Raw genomic sequence first — 14,934 nt, 5'->3', positions numbered from 1 at the left:
TGAGGGCACCTTTCTCTCAGAGGCGCTCGCAACAAGTACTGAAGGACCCTGAGTCTCAGGAGTCGCATAGGGCGGGGCTGACGGAAGCCAAGGCTGTAGGCTCCACCCTGAAACCCCGCCCCATCAGGAAAGCTGCCTGCGAAAATGCCTAAACCAAATAGATCACAAACAAAAGAAATGGAGGACAAAAAGTGACTGGATATAGAGTTCAAAACCACACTTATAAGGTTGTTCAAGAATCTCCTAGAAAAGGCCGATAAAATAAACAAGACCTATGAGGATATGAAAAGGGATCAGCTAGAAATAATAAGGGATCAACAAGAAATGAAGAATACATTGTCTGAAATAAAAAATATTTTATGGAGTCTAAAAACAGAATGGAAGATCGCAAGAATCAAGTCAAAGCTTTGGAACATAAAGGACCAGAAGACACTCCTCCGCAGACGCAAGAAGGCCAGAGAATCCAGAAAGTTGAAGATAATGTAAGAAACCTTTGGGACAACTTCAAGCGAACCAACATCAGAATTATGGGGGTCGCAGAAGATGAGAGAGAGCAAGATATCGAAAACATACTGAAAGAAATAGTGACAGAAAACTTTCCCCACCTGGTGAAAGAATTAGACTTACAAGTCCAGGAAGCGCACAGAACTCCAAACAAAAGGAATCCAAAGAAGACCACACCAAGACACATCATAATTAAAATTCCAAGAGCAAAAGACAAAGAGAATATTATTGTAAAAGCAGCAAGAGAAAAGCAGGTAGTTATCTATAAAGGAGCACGCATACGATTGTCAACTGATTTCTCAACATAAACCATGCAGGCCAGACGGGAATGGCAAGAAATATTCAAGATGATGAATAGCAAGAACCTACAGCCAAAAATACTCTACCCAGCAAAGCTATCACTCAGAATCGAAGGCCAGATAAAGAGCTTCACTAATAAAAAAAAAGCTAAAGGAGTTCATCACCGCCAAACCAGAATTATATGAATTGCTGAAGGGGGTTCTTTCGGAAGAGAAAGAAAATAAAGATAAAAATTATGAACAACAAATACATAACTATCAACAAGTGAATCTAAAACCAAGGAAATTAAAAAAAAACCTGATGAACAATATTAACTGTTGAATATAATAGAATCAAAGGTATGGAAGGGGAGTGGACTGATGATTCTCAGGGAAAAGAGGAGTGGGGGGTGTGGGAAGAGACTGAACATAAACTATGCACCTATGGATGAGGACAATGGGGGGTGGGGAAAGGGCAGAGGGTGAGATAGGAACCGGGTGGAGGGGGAAAAAAATGAGGAACTTTTGTAATAATATGAACAATAAAGTTTTATTAAAAAAAAACGATTAAATGTGTCACTTCAAAAATATAATTCAGAAAAATTACTGGTCAGGTGATATCTGGTATGGATTTATTTATTAAAGAAATATTTTAGCCCTAACCGGTTTGGCTCATTGGATAAAGCGTCAGTCAGCCTGCGGACTCAAGGGTCCTCGGTTCAATTCTGGTCAAGGGCATGTATCTTGGTTGCGGGCACATACCCAGTAGGGAGTGTGCAGGAAGCAGCTGATGAATGTTTCTCTTTCATTGATGTTTCTATCTCTCTCTCTCTCTCTCTCTCTCTCTTCCTCTCTGTAAAAAAAAAATCAATAAAATATATATATATTTTTAAAAGAAATATTTTAGTCCAACTGGCATGGCTCAATGTTTGAGTGTTGACCTATGAACCCGGAGATCCTGGTTCAATTACCAGTCAGGACACATGCCAGGTTGCAGGCTCAATGCCCAGTGTGAGACATGCAGGAGGAGCCGATCAATGATTCTCTCTCACTGACATTTCTCTCTCTTCATCTCTGAAATCAATTTTTAAAAACGACTAAAAAAAATATTTTAGTGCTTACTTTGTTCCATCCGCTGTACTAGGAAATAAGCAATGGGGATATACAGCTTTTGTCTTCAAGAAGCTCACAATGTAGGAGGAGAAACAGATAAAATATAATTAACACATATTATCACAACTATAATGAGAAAGATACACTCAAGAGTTTTTCCAGGAATGAAGAAGGGTACCTAACTCAACCTGGAGAATGAAGGGGCCTCAGAAAGATTTCTCACAGAGTTAAGTATTTAAAAGGGGTAGGAAATTAGCCAGACAACAAGAGGCAGGGAAGGATATTCAGTCAGCAGAATAGCTCTGAGAATAGAAATAGCATTGGCAAGCAGAGGAGGGCGGGATTCCAGATTATATATAAGCATATAAGAAGTCCAGTGCTGCCAGAGCTTAAAGGGGAATGGAGGTCGGGGAAGGAAGTTGACTCCAGAGAAATAGTCACTTATCAGGCTCACTGGAAAATCTTATAAATTGGAGGAAAAATACCAATTTGGAGGCAACTTTTAAACTGCCAGGTGATAAAGGTTGAAAGTAGGCTGGAGGCAGTGGAATAGAGAGGCAGGGCCAAAATCCAGAGACAGCACAGAGATTCAAGATACATGACTAGCATCTGACTGAATGTGGAAGATGAGGAAGGAGTCCAAGAAACCTCTCAAGTTTCAAGTTCAGTTCACAGTGCAAATGATGCCATAAACAACAAAAAGGAGAACATAACTTTAAATTCTCTGAGCCTGACAAACTGATGTGAAGCTCATTTGATTAATTTACAGCAGATTAAAACAGATTTAAATCCCTCCCTTCCCCCAGAAATGATGGTTAAAACTAAGGGAGCTGCTGATGTGGGCAAGAAAAATAGTCAATACAGGGGAGTCACAGACAAGAATCCCAAGGATCCCATACTCAATGCACAGGAAGAAGAGTTGGCAAAACCAATTAAAAAAGAGTAATCAACAAGACAAAAAAACAGAAAAAATTATATACTGTTAAAACATCATAGTGTACCTGCTATAAGGCATATAGATTGCTAAAAAATTTTCATGTTCTGAAAAATCAGGAAGAAAGAGAAAATACAAAGGACAGCTGTGGCAATAAGCACCTTTAGACGGAACATATGGTTAAATGAAGCCAAGAGGTAGAACATGAGTGAATGGGCAATGTGTTCATACTGCTTGCTGGGCTTGCTTGTGTTCAACTGTGTGTTCCTGTACTTCAATTGTTTGTGTTCAAACGCTCTTACTTGGGAGTGCTAAACAATCAATGTCCTGGTAAGAATTAAATAGGAATCAAAATGAATTTTGCATTGACCAACATCATTCCTCTTAACCATTCAAGAATGAATTAGTTCATGTTACAGAAATACATGACAGCAGAAAAGGCTGTCAAAGGAGGGCTTGGCAACAGTATCACTCACTTCCATAAAGTCAACACCCCAAAAATTATTAATATCTTAGAATAATAGTGTGCTTTTCACTCCCAAATGTAGAGTGTTTTCAAGTATACCATCTAGTTTCTCTTCTCAAAGAGTATTTATTAAATTTTATAATTGGTAACTAACACCAGTCACAGCCCAAGGTCCCTACCCTCAGTGAGCTTCTTGATAGTGCCCACAGCTATACATACATAAAATTTATTGTACATCACAACAATTTATCCCAAAGAGGCAAAGGAAAATTTATTAAGGAAATTATTAGAGAAGGAAAAGAAAGGGAACTAATAGTAATAGGTATGTTATTAGTCAACCAGGAAAGGTCCTATGGAAAACTTTCAAAAACGAGTTTTGAACTACAATAGAATAGCATGATGTAGCAGAATTGGGATGTTGGTGTTCCAGAGATTTTGAAGGAATTTGAGTCTGCCAGAGTGAGCCCCACTAAAAAGATGGCAAAAGAAGGTATATAGGTGAAAAGCATGTACAGAGAGGCATGGAGAGGAAATTGGTTACTTCACCATCTCAAATACTATATCATGGCTGGCACAAAGGAGCTATAAGGAAAAGTGGTAGAAAAAATAGGGCTTTTTGTGGAACTGTGTATGGCATGCTAAGCACTTTTAGTTTTATCCTGAAAGCAATGGGAATAATCTTACCAGGAAAATTATAAAGATTTCAGAAAGATCAATCCACACGATACACTGAGGCAGGAAGAGACCAGAAACAAGAAAACCAAGTGTACTAATCACCCTGTACGAGTGGGAATGACAGGGCCTACATTAGGGCAGTGGTAGTAAGGTTGGCAAAAAAATAAAAATACGAGGGCTGACTAATACAGAAAAGTGAAGGAAAGGAGTCAAGGATAAAGTTTTAAGCTTGACCTATTAGATAGTACCCTCTACCAATAGAGGTTCCAGAGAGAAGCAGGATTTCTAGTGCTAATTAAATCTGCAAATGAGAATATATATTGTATATATGTATGTGTGTGTGTGTGTGTGTGTACACACACACACACAGCCAGTATGAAACTAAAGTATAAAGTTTATGTGTTAAGCCCAAGAATATGGGTTACTATTTTTCATTGAAACCAACCAAATGGATCCTAACTAATAAGGAACGTTTGCAAGAGTAAAAAGGAGGGAAACCAAGATGGTGGCATAGGTAAACACCTAAACTGCTGCCTCGCACAATTTCAAAACTACAACTAAAAGACAAAATGCCTATCACCCAGAACCACGGGAAAGCTGGCTGAGTGGAAGTTCTACAACTAGAAGGAAAGAGAAAAGAGCATTGAGATGTGTACAAGCGCTGAAAAGCTGAGGTATGGAGGTACGTGAACCGGGCTGGCAGGGGGTGACTGGGTGCTCTGCTTTTTTCAATCCAAAGGGAGATAAGCACCCGTTTACTCTGAACTCAAGTTTCTGGGGAGAGGCTGGGGACCCAAACTCCTATGGAGAGAATCTGGACTGTCTGCCATCAGGTCGGAAAGTGAGGGTGACTTTCTTACCGAGGTGCGCGCAGCAACCATTGTTAATTGCGCTGGGGCGCAGGATGCGGGGACTTGGAAACTCGGAGATACAGTGTCGGTTTACTGGCAGCCATTGCTTTTTGCCACGCCCTAGCCTAGTGACTACCTGGCAGCCATTGCTTTTTGCCACGCCCTAGCCTAGTGACTACCTGAGACCCCGCCCCACACAATCTGCAAACACACCCAAGCTCCACCCAGCAGCTTTTGCATAGAAATGGCCAGCCCTATTGCAGCTTAACCTAACAAATTGCAGCTCTGGTCAGACAGCTCCAAAACCTCCAAACCCAAAGCAAAGAGAAAATTGTAGATCTCACTGTAGCGCCTGCTGGGTGGCCTAAGACAGTAGCTGACCTGCACCCCATTGAAGATCCAGAAGCTAGTGTATCTAGTGGTCAGTGAGAGACACCAGATTTCAACTATTCTCATAAGGGACACATTCAAGAGGCAGACTCATTTGAGCACCAAAGCCCCACTGATACAAGTCCTGCCCCATAAGCATGTTTCCAGTACAGCAGTTCTTCCATTATAGACACAGTGGGTCCTCACAGCCAATTGGCCTGGAGGTCAATTCCTCCCAGTGACACAAACAACAATCAAGACTTAACTACAAGGCTGTACATAATCCACAAAGGGGTGCACCAAGAGTGTCCACCTCAGGTAACTGGGAGGTCGACCCACTGGGCCATATAGGATATCTAGCACACAAAGGCATCCTACCAACTCAGGGAAGCAGCAAAAATGTGGAGACAAAGAAATAGATCACAAACTAAAGAAATGGAGGAAAACAAACAACTGGATATAGAGTTCAAAACCATGGTTATAAGATTTTTCAAGAATTTCCTAGGGAAGGCTGATAAATTTAGCCAGACCCTCAAGGATATGAAAAAGGACCAACTAGAAATTAAACACACTGACTGAAATTAAAAAAAAATTATACAGAGACTCAACAGCAGACTAGAGGAACGCAAGAATCAAGTCAAAGATTTGAAATACAAAGAAGCAAAAAAACACTCAACCGGGAAAGCAAGAAGAAAAAAGAACCCAAAAATTTGAAGATAGTGTAAGAAGCCTCTGGGACAACTTTAAGCGTACCAACATCAGAATTATTGGGGTGCCAGAAGAAGAGAGAGAACAAGATACTGAAAACATATTTGAAGAAATAATGGCTGAAAACTTCCCCCACCTGGTGAAAGAAATAGACTTACAAGTCCAGGAAGCTCACAGAATCCCAAACAAAAGGAATCCAAAGAGGACCACACCAAGACACATCATAATTAAAATGCCAAGGACAAAAGACAAAGAGAGAATACTAAAAGCAGCAAGAGAAAAACAGTTAATTACCTACAAGGGAGCACCCATTCGATCGTCAGTTGACTTCTCAACAGAAACTATGCAGGCCAGAAAGGAGTGGCAAGAAATATTCAAAGTGATGAATAGCAAGAACCTATAACCAAGATTACTGTATCCAGCAAAGTTATCATTCAGAATTGAAGGGCAGATAAAGAGTTTCACAGATAAGAAAAAGCTAAAGGAGTTCATCACCACAGTATTATAGGAAATGCTGAAGAGTATTCTTTAAGAAGAGGAAAAAGAAGAAAAAGAAGTAAAGATAAAAATTTTGAACAACAAATACATATCTATCAACAAGTGAATCTAAAAAATCAAGTGAATTAAAAATCTGAGGAACAGAATAAACTGGTGAATATAATAGAATCAAGGGCATAGAATGGGAGTGGACTGATAATTCTCATGGGGCAAGTGGTGCCGGGGCGTGCGGGAAGAGACTGGACAAAAATCCATACACCTATGGATGAGGACAGTGGGGGGAGGTAATAAACTGGTGAATATAATATCGGGTCTAGTAATAATTAATGTCGTTTTTAAACATTCGTTTAAAATCTTGCTTGGCATTGACTTGTATTGACATAACCTTCAAACACGTGGTATCTACAGAACGTGTGAAGTGCAATTAACAAGTTTTGCTTGAAAAAGTTTGTGTTTGGTTTGGTTTTTGTTGCAAAACTAGGGCTAAGAAGATGGCGGATGAAGAGCATATTTGGCACTGCATGCTTTACGAGTTCCAATTAGGAAGAAAAGCAAGTGAAGCTGCAAAAAACATCTGTAGTGCTCTTGGTCAAGATGCAGTTAGTGCCAGAAAATGCCAGCGTTGGTTTGAGAAATTTCGCGAGGGAAATTTTTCATTAGATGACAAGAGTGGTCGAGGCCGTGTGTCCAATTTTGATCAAGAAGCTCTTCAAGCTCTTTTGGTGCAAAATCCTCAAATTACCCAACAAGAGCTTGCGACAACTTTAAATTGTTCACAAAAAACAATTTCCAATCAATTGCATGCACTTGGCAAAGTCCAAAAGTTTGGAAAATGGGTTCCTCATGAGTTGACCGACAACAACCGTAATCAAAGAGTCACAATTTGCAGTTCGCTCCTCTCTCGTCAAAACCGTTTGCCATTTTTAGAGCAAATTGTTACCGGAGATGAAGAATGGGTGCTGTATGTTAATTTGAAAAGGCGGCCTCAATGGTTGGACAAAAATGAGGCTCCGCAGCCCACGCCAAAACCTGACTTGCATGCGAAAAAAGTGATGTTGTGTGTTTGGTGGAATTTTAAAGGAATTCTTCATTATGAACTTTTACCATCTAACCAAATCATTACAAGTGCAGTGTATAGTGCCCAATTGGAAAGGTTAGCCCAAGCTTTAAGAGAAAAAGAACCCGCGCTGATTAATCGGAAGGGCGTAATTCTTCACCACGATAATGCACGACCGCATACTGCAAGAATCACTGCTGAAAAACTGCGCCAGTTGGAATGGGAAGTTCTCCCTCAACCTGCATATTCTCCTGATATTGCCCCTTCCCATTACCATTTGTTTCGTTCTTTGCAAAACTTTCTTCTTGGAAAAAAATTTAATAATGAAGAATGCCTCAAAAATGCATTGACCGAATTTTTTGCATCAAAATCACAAGAATTTTACAACAGAGGGATTAAAATGCTTCCTGAGCGTTGGGCACAAGTAGTAGAAAACAACGGCAACTATATTGTTGATTAAATTTTGTTGTATTGTTTAAATAAATTGGATTTAAAAAAAGTATTAGAAAACGACATTAATTATTACTAGACCTAATAGAATCAAGGGCATAGAATGGGGGTGGATTGATAATTCTCATGGGGCAAGTGGTGCAGGGGTGTGCAGGAAAAGACTGGACAAAAATCCATACACCTATGGATGAGGACAGTGGGGGGAGGTAATAACAGAGGGTGGGGTGGGAACCCGGTAGAGGGGAGCTATGGGGGGGGAAAGGGAGAAACAATTGTAATAATCTGAACAATAAAGATTTATTCAAGTTTTTTTTAAAAAAAGTAAAAAGAAAAGAAAAGCAAATAAATCAAATGATAAATGGGATCTCAAACATATTTATTAGCAAGGTCTTAAAATGCCAAAATTGGAATTTCTGTGATATAGTCAAACTTTCTTATATGTTTTCTCCATTAATTAACTTTCAAATAGGTCAAGTCTTAGAGTCCACTCAGTGGACAGTTTAACACACGAGTAAGAGTTCTGGCTTTAGTGTCATGCTACTTCCCTGTAAGTCTAGGCTCCACTACTTACTATCCTGTGATTTAGGGCTAGTTACTTAAGGATTGTAGGCCTCAGTTCCCTTCTAAATGTAGTTAATAATATATATACTTCATAGGATTGTTGTCAAGACATAACACATCTACTGTTTCCCCGAAAATAAGACACCCTCTGAAAATAAGACCTAGCGCATCTTTGCGAGCAAAAATTAATATAAGACACTGTCTTATTTTCGGGGAAACAGGGTAAACACTTGTTGTAGGTACGCTGTAAACAGTAAAAAAAGTTAAGATTTAAAAAAATTATTATTAGTTATCATTACTGATGACAATATCACATCCTTGAGGTATACAGGTACAAGAAAGAAAAAGTTGATCTAGATCACGTGTCAAACACAAGGCCCGCGGGCCAAATCCGTCCCGCCAGGCCTTGCAATGTGGCCCGCACCGCGATGTCATCACTGCACTCTGCTGCGTTTCCATCACAATGACAGTTTATGACTGTTCAGTAAACCATTCGGCCCGCGATTTAGGCTGGATTTTAGATTTTGGCCCCTTCTCTGATTGAGTTCGACACCCCTAATCTAGATGGTGGTTATCTAAATGTTTGAGTTATAAGTAAATAGTTAAGTCTTAAATGGAATATTTGTTTTCTGTACTTTTCTACAAATATATTTTAAAGTTTTAAATATTTTTTTAAAAATAAAAAAGCCTAAGAACCAATGCCTTACATGAAAATGTCTGGTATTAAAACACACATTCCAGCCGAAACCGGTTTGGCTCAGTGGATAGAGCGTCAGCCTGCGGACTGAGGGGTCCAGGGTTCGATTCCGGTCAGGGGCATGTACCTTGGTTGCGGGCACATCCCCAGTAGGGGGTGTGCAAGAGGCAGCTGATCGATGATTCTCTCTCATTGATGTTTCTAGCTCTCTATTCCTCTCTCTTCTTCTCTGTAAAAAATCAATAAAATATATTTAAAAAAAAACCACAAAACACACACACATTCCAGACCAAATAAAAGTAATTATTTTCACTAAGTGTTTCTTAGATTTATGGTAGCTACAAAACCCATCTCCTCTACGCACGTTTCAAACTGCTATCAGTGATAATTACTCCCTCCCCTATAAATTTCAGGATAATCTTTATTCTCTTTGTCTTCTGTGAGCTTTACCAAAAGAGGAAGAAACCAGAGAAACAGTAGGAGACTCAAATCTTATGATCATGCCCATCCCTGCCTCAATTTTTTAGAAAATTCCTCATTGTATACAGAATAATACCACTATGACTCTAGAATTCTAGATATGACTGCATCACCTTTTCCCATTGTTCTAATCATATTATACCTTCTACTCTAAAATAAATTCCTTCACATCTCCCTATCAAGAAGTTTCTAACCAACTCTTTGCCACAGATATATTCTCAGACCACCAGTTTCATCTCTTCACTCTTCTTTTTTCACCTGAACTATCTAATAGTTCAACAGATCTTTATTCACTAATTCCTCATGTGCCCTGTTCAAGTTTAGGGCATACTTCCTACAAAAGTCACCAACCTCTCTTCTATGAAGCCATTCTTGACTGGATGACTATGAAATTACCTCTCCCCACTCACAATTCCTTGGTATAATTCTACACTTTTAATTTCTTTAGAAAATATGTCTTTCATTCTTCCACCTAGCATCTTTCTTGTATATCAGGTGGTTGTATAATTTACAATCTTATCTTTCATCTACACTATACATGATACAGTAGGAATGATATCTCATCAAAGTGTATTTCACTATTTTGAAACAGCCTGATAATCTCAACTAGTTATAGAGCCACAGTATAAGTTTTGAATGTAATATAATTTCAAATGGAAGACTAAATTAGATATGGTGTCTAGGTTTAGTTATACCTAAATCCATAATAGAGGCATTTAATCAGATCTGACTCTAGATTACCCTCTAGTCACAGCTCTAGCACTCTGTTCTCTTCCAGCAGTCTTACTACAATCTCCCAGGACACTTCAATTACTGCTTCCTTAAGTCTGGAATGCCTCTTGTTGGCCCTCTCCTTTTTCAGGGCCAACATTCTTTCACCTTCAGGACCTACTCACTTCCATTCATCCACTAGGAATCAACAGAACATCTCCCTTGACCATTCAGCTCCAAGTTAGATTTTTCTTATGCAATCTCAGAATACACATATTGATGAACTGCATTGTAATTGTCAGTTTACTCTTCTACCACTCTTGAACTGTAAACTCCTTGAGATACAGACTCAATTTTATTCCTTTTTGTTTCTCCAAGATTTGACATTGTTAGATACCCAAAAGACAATTAGTGAAGGAGTGTCCACACTGTGACCTTGCGCAGGGTGCATACTTGAGTTTCCCCATCTAAAGTAATTTCATCCTGTAAAGTGGGGATAATGCTATACCTAGCTCATAAAGTTGTTATAAGGATTAAATGAGGGATCACAAAGCCTTAGTATAACCGAAACCGGTTTGGCTCAGTGGTAGAGCGTCGGTCTTCGGACTGAAAGGTCCCAGGTTCGATTCCGGTCAAGGGCATGTACGTTGGTTGCGGGCACATCCCCCGTAGGGGGTGTGCAAGAGGCAGCTGGTCGATGTTTCTCTCTCATCGACGACGTTTCTAGCTCTCTATCCCTCTCTCCTTCTCTCTGTAAAAAATCAATAAAATATATATTTTTAAAAAGCCTTAGTATAACTACCATTTGAATACCTGTTATTTCATGCCTTACTTATCCTAATGTATGTATCCTGGGAAATGTAATGTTGTGACTAATACTTTCAGATTGAAAGGCTTAGGTAGCAGACATTAATCTATAAGTCACTGGTTACATTCTGGTCATCAGTATGTATTATGTATCTATTATATGAGGAGTTTTTACAAGGTATCACTGAGCTCCCAGAATAAAATAGGGGCAAATAATAAGACAAAAACCTGTCTCAATATTTAAAAAGAAAGAATTTTGTTTCAACAATATGGGTATTTTTCAAACTATGTAAGCTCTGCTTTATAATAGGGTAAGTTTCAAGAACAATTACTGACAGAGAGAGTTCAAAATTAATTCCTATCATCAAGTGGACCGATTAACAGGAGCCAGTTCTAAAATTTCTTGCTGCTATTCACAATTTTTATTTTGCTTATTAGTATTTCTCACAAAAGTAACAACCATGACCTGGACAGAGACAAATGACCTATATTTGTCTCATTCAAATGTGAATTCCTCAGTATTTCCTTAGTTGTTTTTTTTTTTTTTCAATTAGTATATAAACTTGTGGCTCTGAAAAAATGGCTTGAGTTTTTGTCTGTTTTCTACACTGAATGGCATATTTTCTTAAGAGAGAATAAAATGCACTTCTTATTCACACTGGCCCTCATCAAGAATTACAAAACTGCAAATCATGTCACCTAGTATAAGAAGAGGCTGGGAACTTAAAACTACTTCCCCCTACCAAATCCGGAGGTCAGAGTCCCAATGAAGTTTGTGCATTATATTTCAATGCTTTTAGTAAGCTGCAAAGAGACCTCTAGCGCTGCCTTAATAAATCGAGTTTGCAAATAGTGCCTGCTTATGTCAACTGAATGAGACAATGGCAACATGCTGTGTGTAGCAACGAACTGAGTTACCACATGAATGTTTACAGTTTTGTAACCACATCGAAATTCTACCTGCCTGGAGCAGGAGGCATACACAAGGCCGTATAAACCCATGGATTCAACTTCTTTCAGCAAAACATGTCAAAGAAATAATCCTGAGTGTAGCCCCATGACAAACAAGAAATGCTAAGGAAACAGGTCCTGTAAACGGGGGGTCGAAACAATGTCTCTTCTAAAGCCTCAGCACAATGGATGGCAAACTATTGTCCACCTTCAGCTTGCTCCAGAGGCCGGCGGTAACGGGAGAATGAGCTGGAACAGCTCAGCCAGCGCGACTGGTCCAGAGGACAGCTCTGGAATAGGGAATAGAAGAAAATGGTCCTGGCGCATCCTACCCTCCCCCACCCGCCACCCTCCAACAAGTCAGTTACCCGGCTGGTCCCCACCCCCCTCTGCGGGCGCCGCCGCCCGCCGGGCCCAGCTCGCAGGAGGCAGGCGCGGGGACCCGCAGCGCCGAGGCTCCCATGTGCGGCCGCGCGGGAGGCTCTGAGGGGGCTGCGCCCGCGGGAGGGAGCGCCGGCCCCGGGCGCGAGCGCGGCCACCCCCGGCGCAGTGGCCGGCGGCCCCCGGGCGAAAGCATCCCGGCCCCGCGAGGCCGCGGCCGGCGGACCCCGCCTCAGCTCCACATCTCTCCCCGCGGGCAGACAGACAGCAGGCCGCGCCCGCGTGACGGGGCCGAAAACCACGGCGTTTCCCGGCCCGCGCGCCCGCGGCTCCGGAGGGGCGGCTGCGGCGGGCCCCGCGCCGCGCCCGCTCCGCCCAGCCCCGGGCCCGGGGACGGGGGGCGGCGGCCAACTCTGACCCACCGCGAGCCGGAGCCGGCGAGCGCTCTCCCGGCGCCGGCCCCCGCCCTTCCCCGCCGCCGGCGCCGCGGCCAGGCGGGCCCAGCCCGGGGAGGCACCCTCACCTCCACATCGCGGCCCTTGTTCTTAAAGCTCTTGATGCGGTGGTTCTCCAGGCCCGGGTTCTCGGCCATGGCTGCGCGCGGCTCCGGCGGCGGCTACTCCTGCGGCGGCGGCGGCGGCGGCGAGCCTCAGTGCGGGAGGGGGAGGCGGGGGAGCGCGGGAGGGCGCGGGAGGGGGAGGGGAGGGGGAGAGCACGTTCCGTGACGCCTCCGAGCGCGAGGTGGCAGCAGCGCCGGGGCCGGCGCAGGCCGACTGCCGGGCGGGGCGGGGCGGGGCGGGCGGGGCGGGACCGGCGCTGAGGAACCGAGCGCGCCTGGGGAGGCTGCTGTCACGTGCCTGGGGCGGCTCCAGGGCCTGGACGATCTCCTGGCGGGAGGTGCCTGGTGTTACGGGGTGACCCCAACCCCTCTCTTCCACCATTCCCCCCACCCCCCAGGCCTCGTGCTGCTGGTTAAGGCCCAGCAATGGAGCCAGTGGCTCTTACTGCTCCCCGGCGTCGCTGAGGTGCAGGTGAAGACTACAGTTCCCAGCATGCCACGGCCCGGCAGGGGTTAATTCTGGGCTTGACAGCACGAGGGAATGCCGGGAACCCCCAGCGCGCGCTTCTGGGCGCCGGGCTTGAAGCTCCGCCCCCAGGACCGCCTCTGGGCGGGGAAGTGGGAGGGGCTTCCCTGGAGGTGGCATCTTGTACGGGATTGGGAGGAGGCGGGAGAGAGGTCTCGAGTCCCCAAAATAGCAGCCACCTCTTAGTGGCTGTTCCTGGCTGCGCTTTGGTTTTATAAATAGCATGTATTTCCACCTGACATGTACATGTGTATGTATGTAATATATGCGTGTGTTATTTGGTTTACTACACGAGAATTAAGCTCAATGAAAGCAAGGGACATTGTCTGGTGTTTATTGTTAAATCCCTTGTGTCAAAATAGCGTTTGGCACACTCAATAAATACTTGAACAAATTAGTTGCTCTAGCATCTTTCGGTTTCTTCATCATTCATCCAAGCCCGATTCTGTAACTTTCACTCTGGCAGTTCCTGCATTTCAGTGTCCCCAACCCTGAATTACCACCCTCAATCTTCAGCTTCCAGGAATCAGTCAAGCATCCCCCCTTGGAGGAACGATCAAGGGAAATTTGGGTTCATGACACTAATAGTTGCTTTCTAGAACAGGTTGAGCTTCTTTCATTATATGTGAAATAATTCAGTTTCAGAATCTCTGGCAAATATAAGCAGATATGCAAAGTTATAGTACAATACAAATGACTGTGGTCATTCAAAAGTTGGTAGAAATAAAACTATAAAGAGATTAAAGAAGACATTCTTTCAAAACAAAGGGTCCTTCCTCCCCTGCTGGCTACAACCCACATCCACCAGGCTCAGGCTCTAGTGATTGGGTAACCACTGACATCCAGGCGAAAGTGCAAGATACCGATCTAGATACACACGTGGTGGGGCAGACGGGGGTCATCCGCAGTGTCATAGGAGGCATGTGTTCTGTGTACCTGAGAAGGTTGTCAGCATCTCCAGTGAGCACCTAGAACCCATCACCCCCATCAAGAACAAGGTGAAGGTCATCCTGGGTGAGGATCAGGAAGCCACAGGAGTCCTGCTGAGCATCGATGATGAGGATGACCTCAATGAACAGTTCAAGATCCTCAATCTCCGATTCCTGGGGAAACTCCCGGAGGCTTGAGGCAGGCCGGGCTGGTGAGCTTTGGCAGACATCTGGCAAATAGAGAGTGTCCTTCTTCCTTCCCTAGTCCTTGGTTCTGACTTAGGATCCAGGTGTGGAGCAGACCCTACTCTGGTTGTTCAGTATTTTCGTTGTTTTCCTTTCAGGATCCCTATCTTTCTCCTTGATGTTTATGGGAATCAGAGCAAAGTCTGGGGGAGGGTCCCCATCTTCCTCTATCCCCTCTTCCTC

The 14,934-nt window shown here is 43.0% G+C and overlaps 1 protein-coding gene and 1 long non-coding RNA gene across 2 annotated transcripts in view; one reads left to right on the top strand and one right to left on the bottom strand.

Moving 5' to 3' along the window:
• Positions 1–13,243, bottom strand: part of KPNA3 (karyopherin subunit alpha 3) — a 95,813-nt gene extending 82,570 nt beyond the window's left edge. The window contains exon 1 of the mRNA XM_036455372.2: positions 13,015–13,243. Within this exon, the coding sequence (XP_036311265.1) occupies positions 13,015–13,083 (69 nt within the window). The 5' untranslated portion in view covers positions 13,084–13,243. The remainder of the gene's footprint in view (positions 1–13,014) is intronic.
• LOC123653252 lies at positions 9,445–12,409 on the top strand. The gene is made up of 2 exons (XR_006742941.1): positions 9,445–10,935; positions 11,146–12,409. It is a non-coding gene; the product is annotated as an uncharacterized LOC123653252 (long non-coding RNA).
• Positions 13,244–14,934: the final 1,691 nt, after the last annotated feature.

This window comes from Pipistrellus kuhlii, unplaced genomic scaffold, assembly GCF_014108245.1.
Source record: "Pipistrellus kuhlii isolate mPipKuh1 unplaced genomic scaffold, mPipKuh1.p scaffold_m20_p_3, whole genome shotgun sequence".
Taxonomy (NCBI): domain Eukaryota; kingdom Metazoa; phylum Chordata; class Mammalia; order Chiroptera; family Vespertilionidae; genus Pipistrellus; species Pipistrellus kuhlii.
Note: the sequence above shows the minus strand (reverse complement) of the source record. Positions and strands in the feature narration are given on the sequence as shown.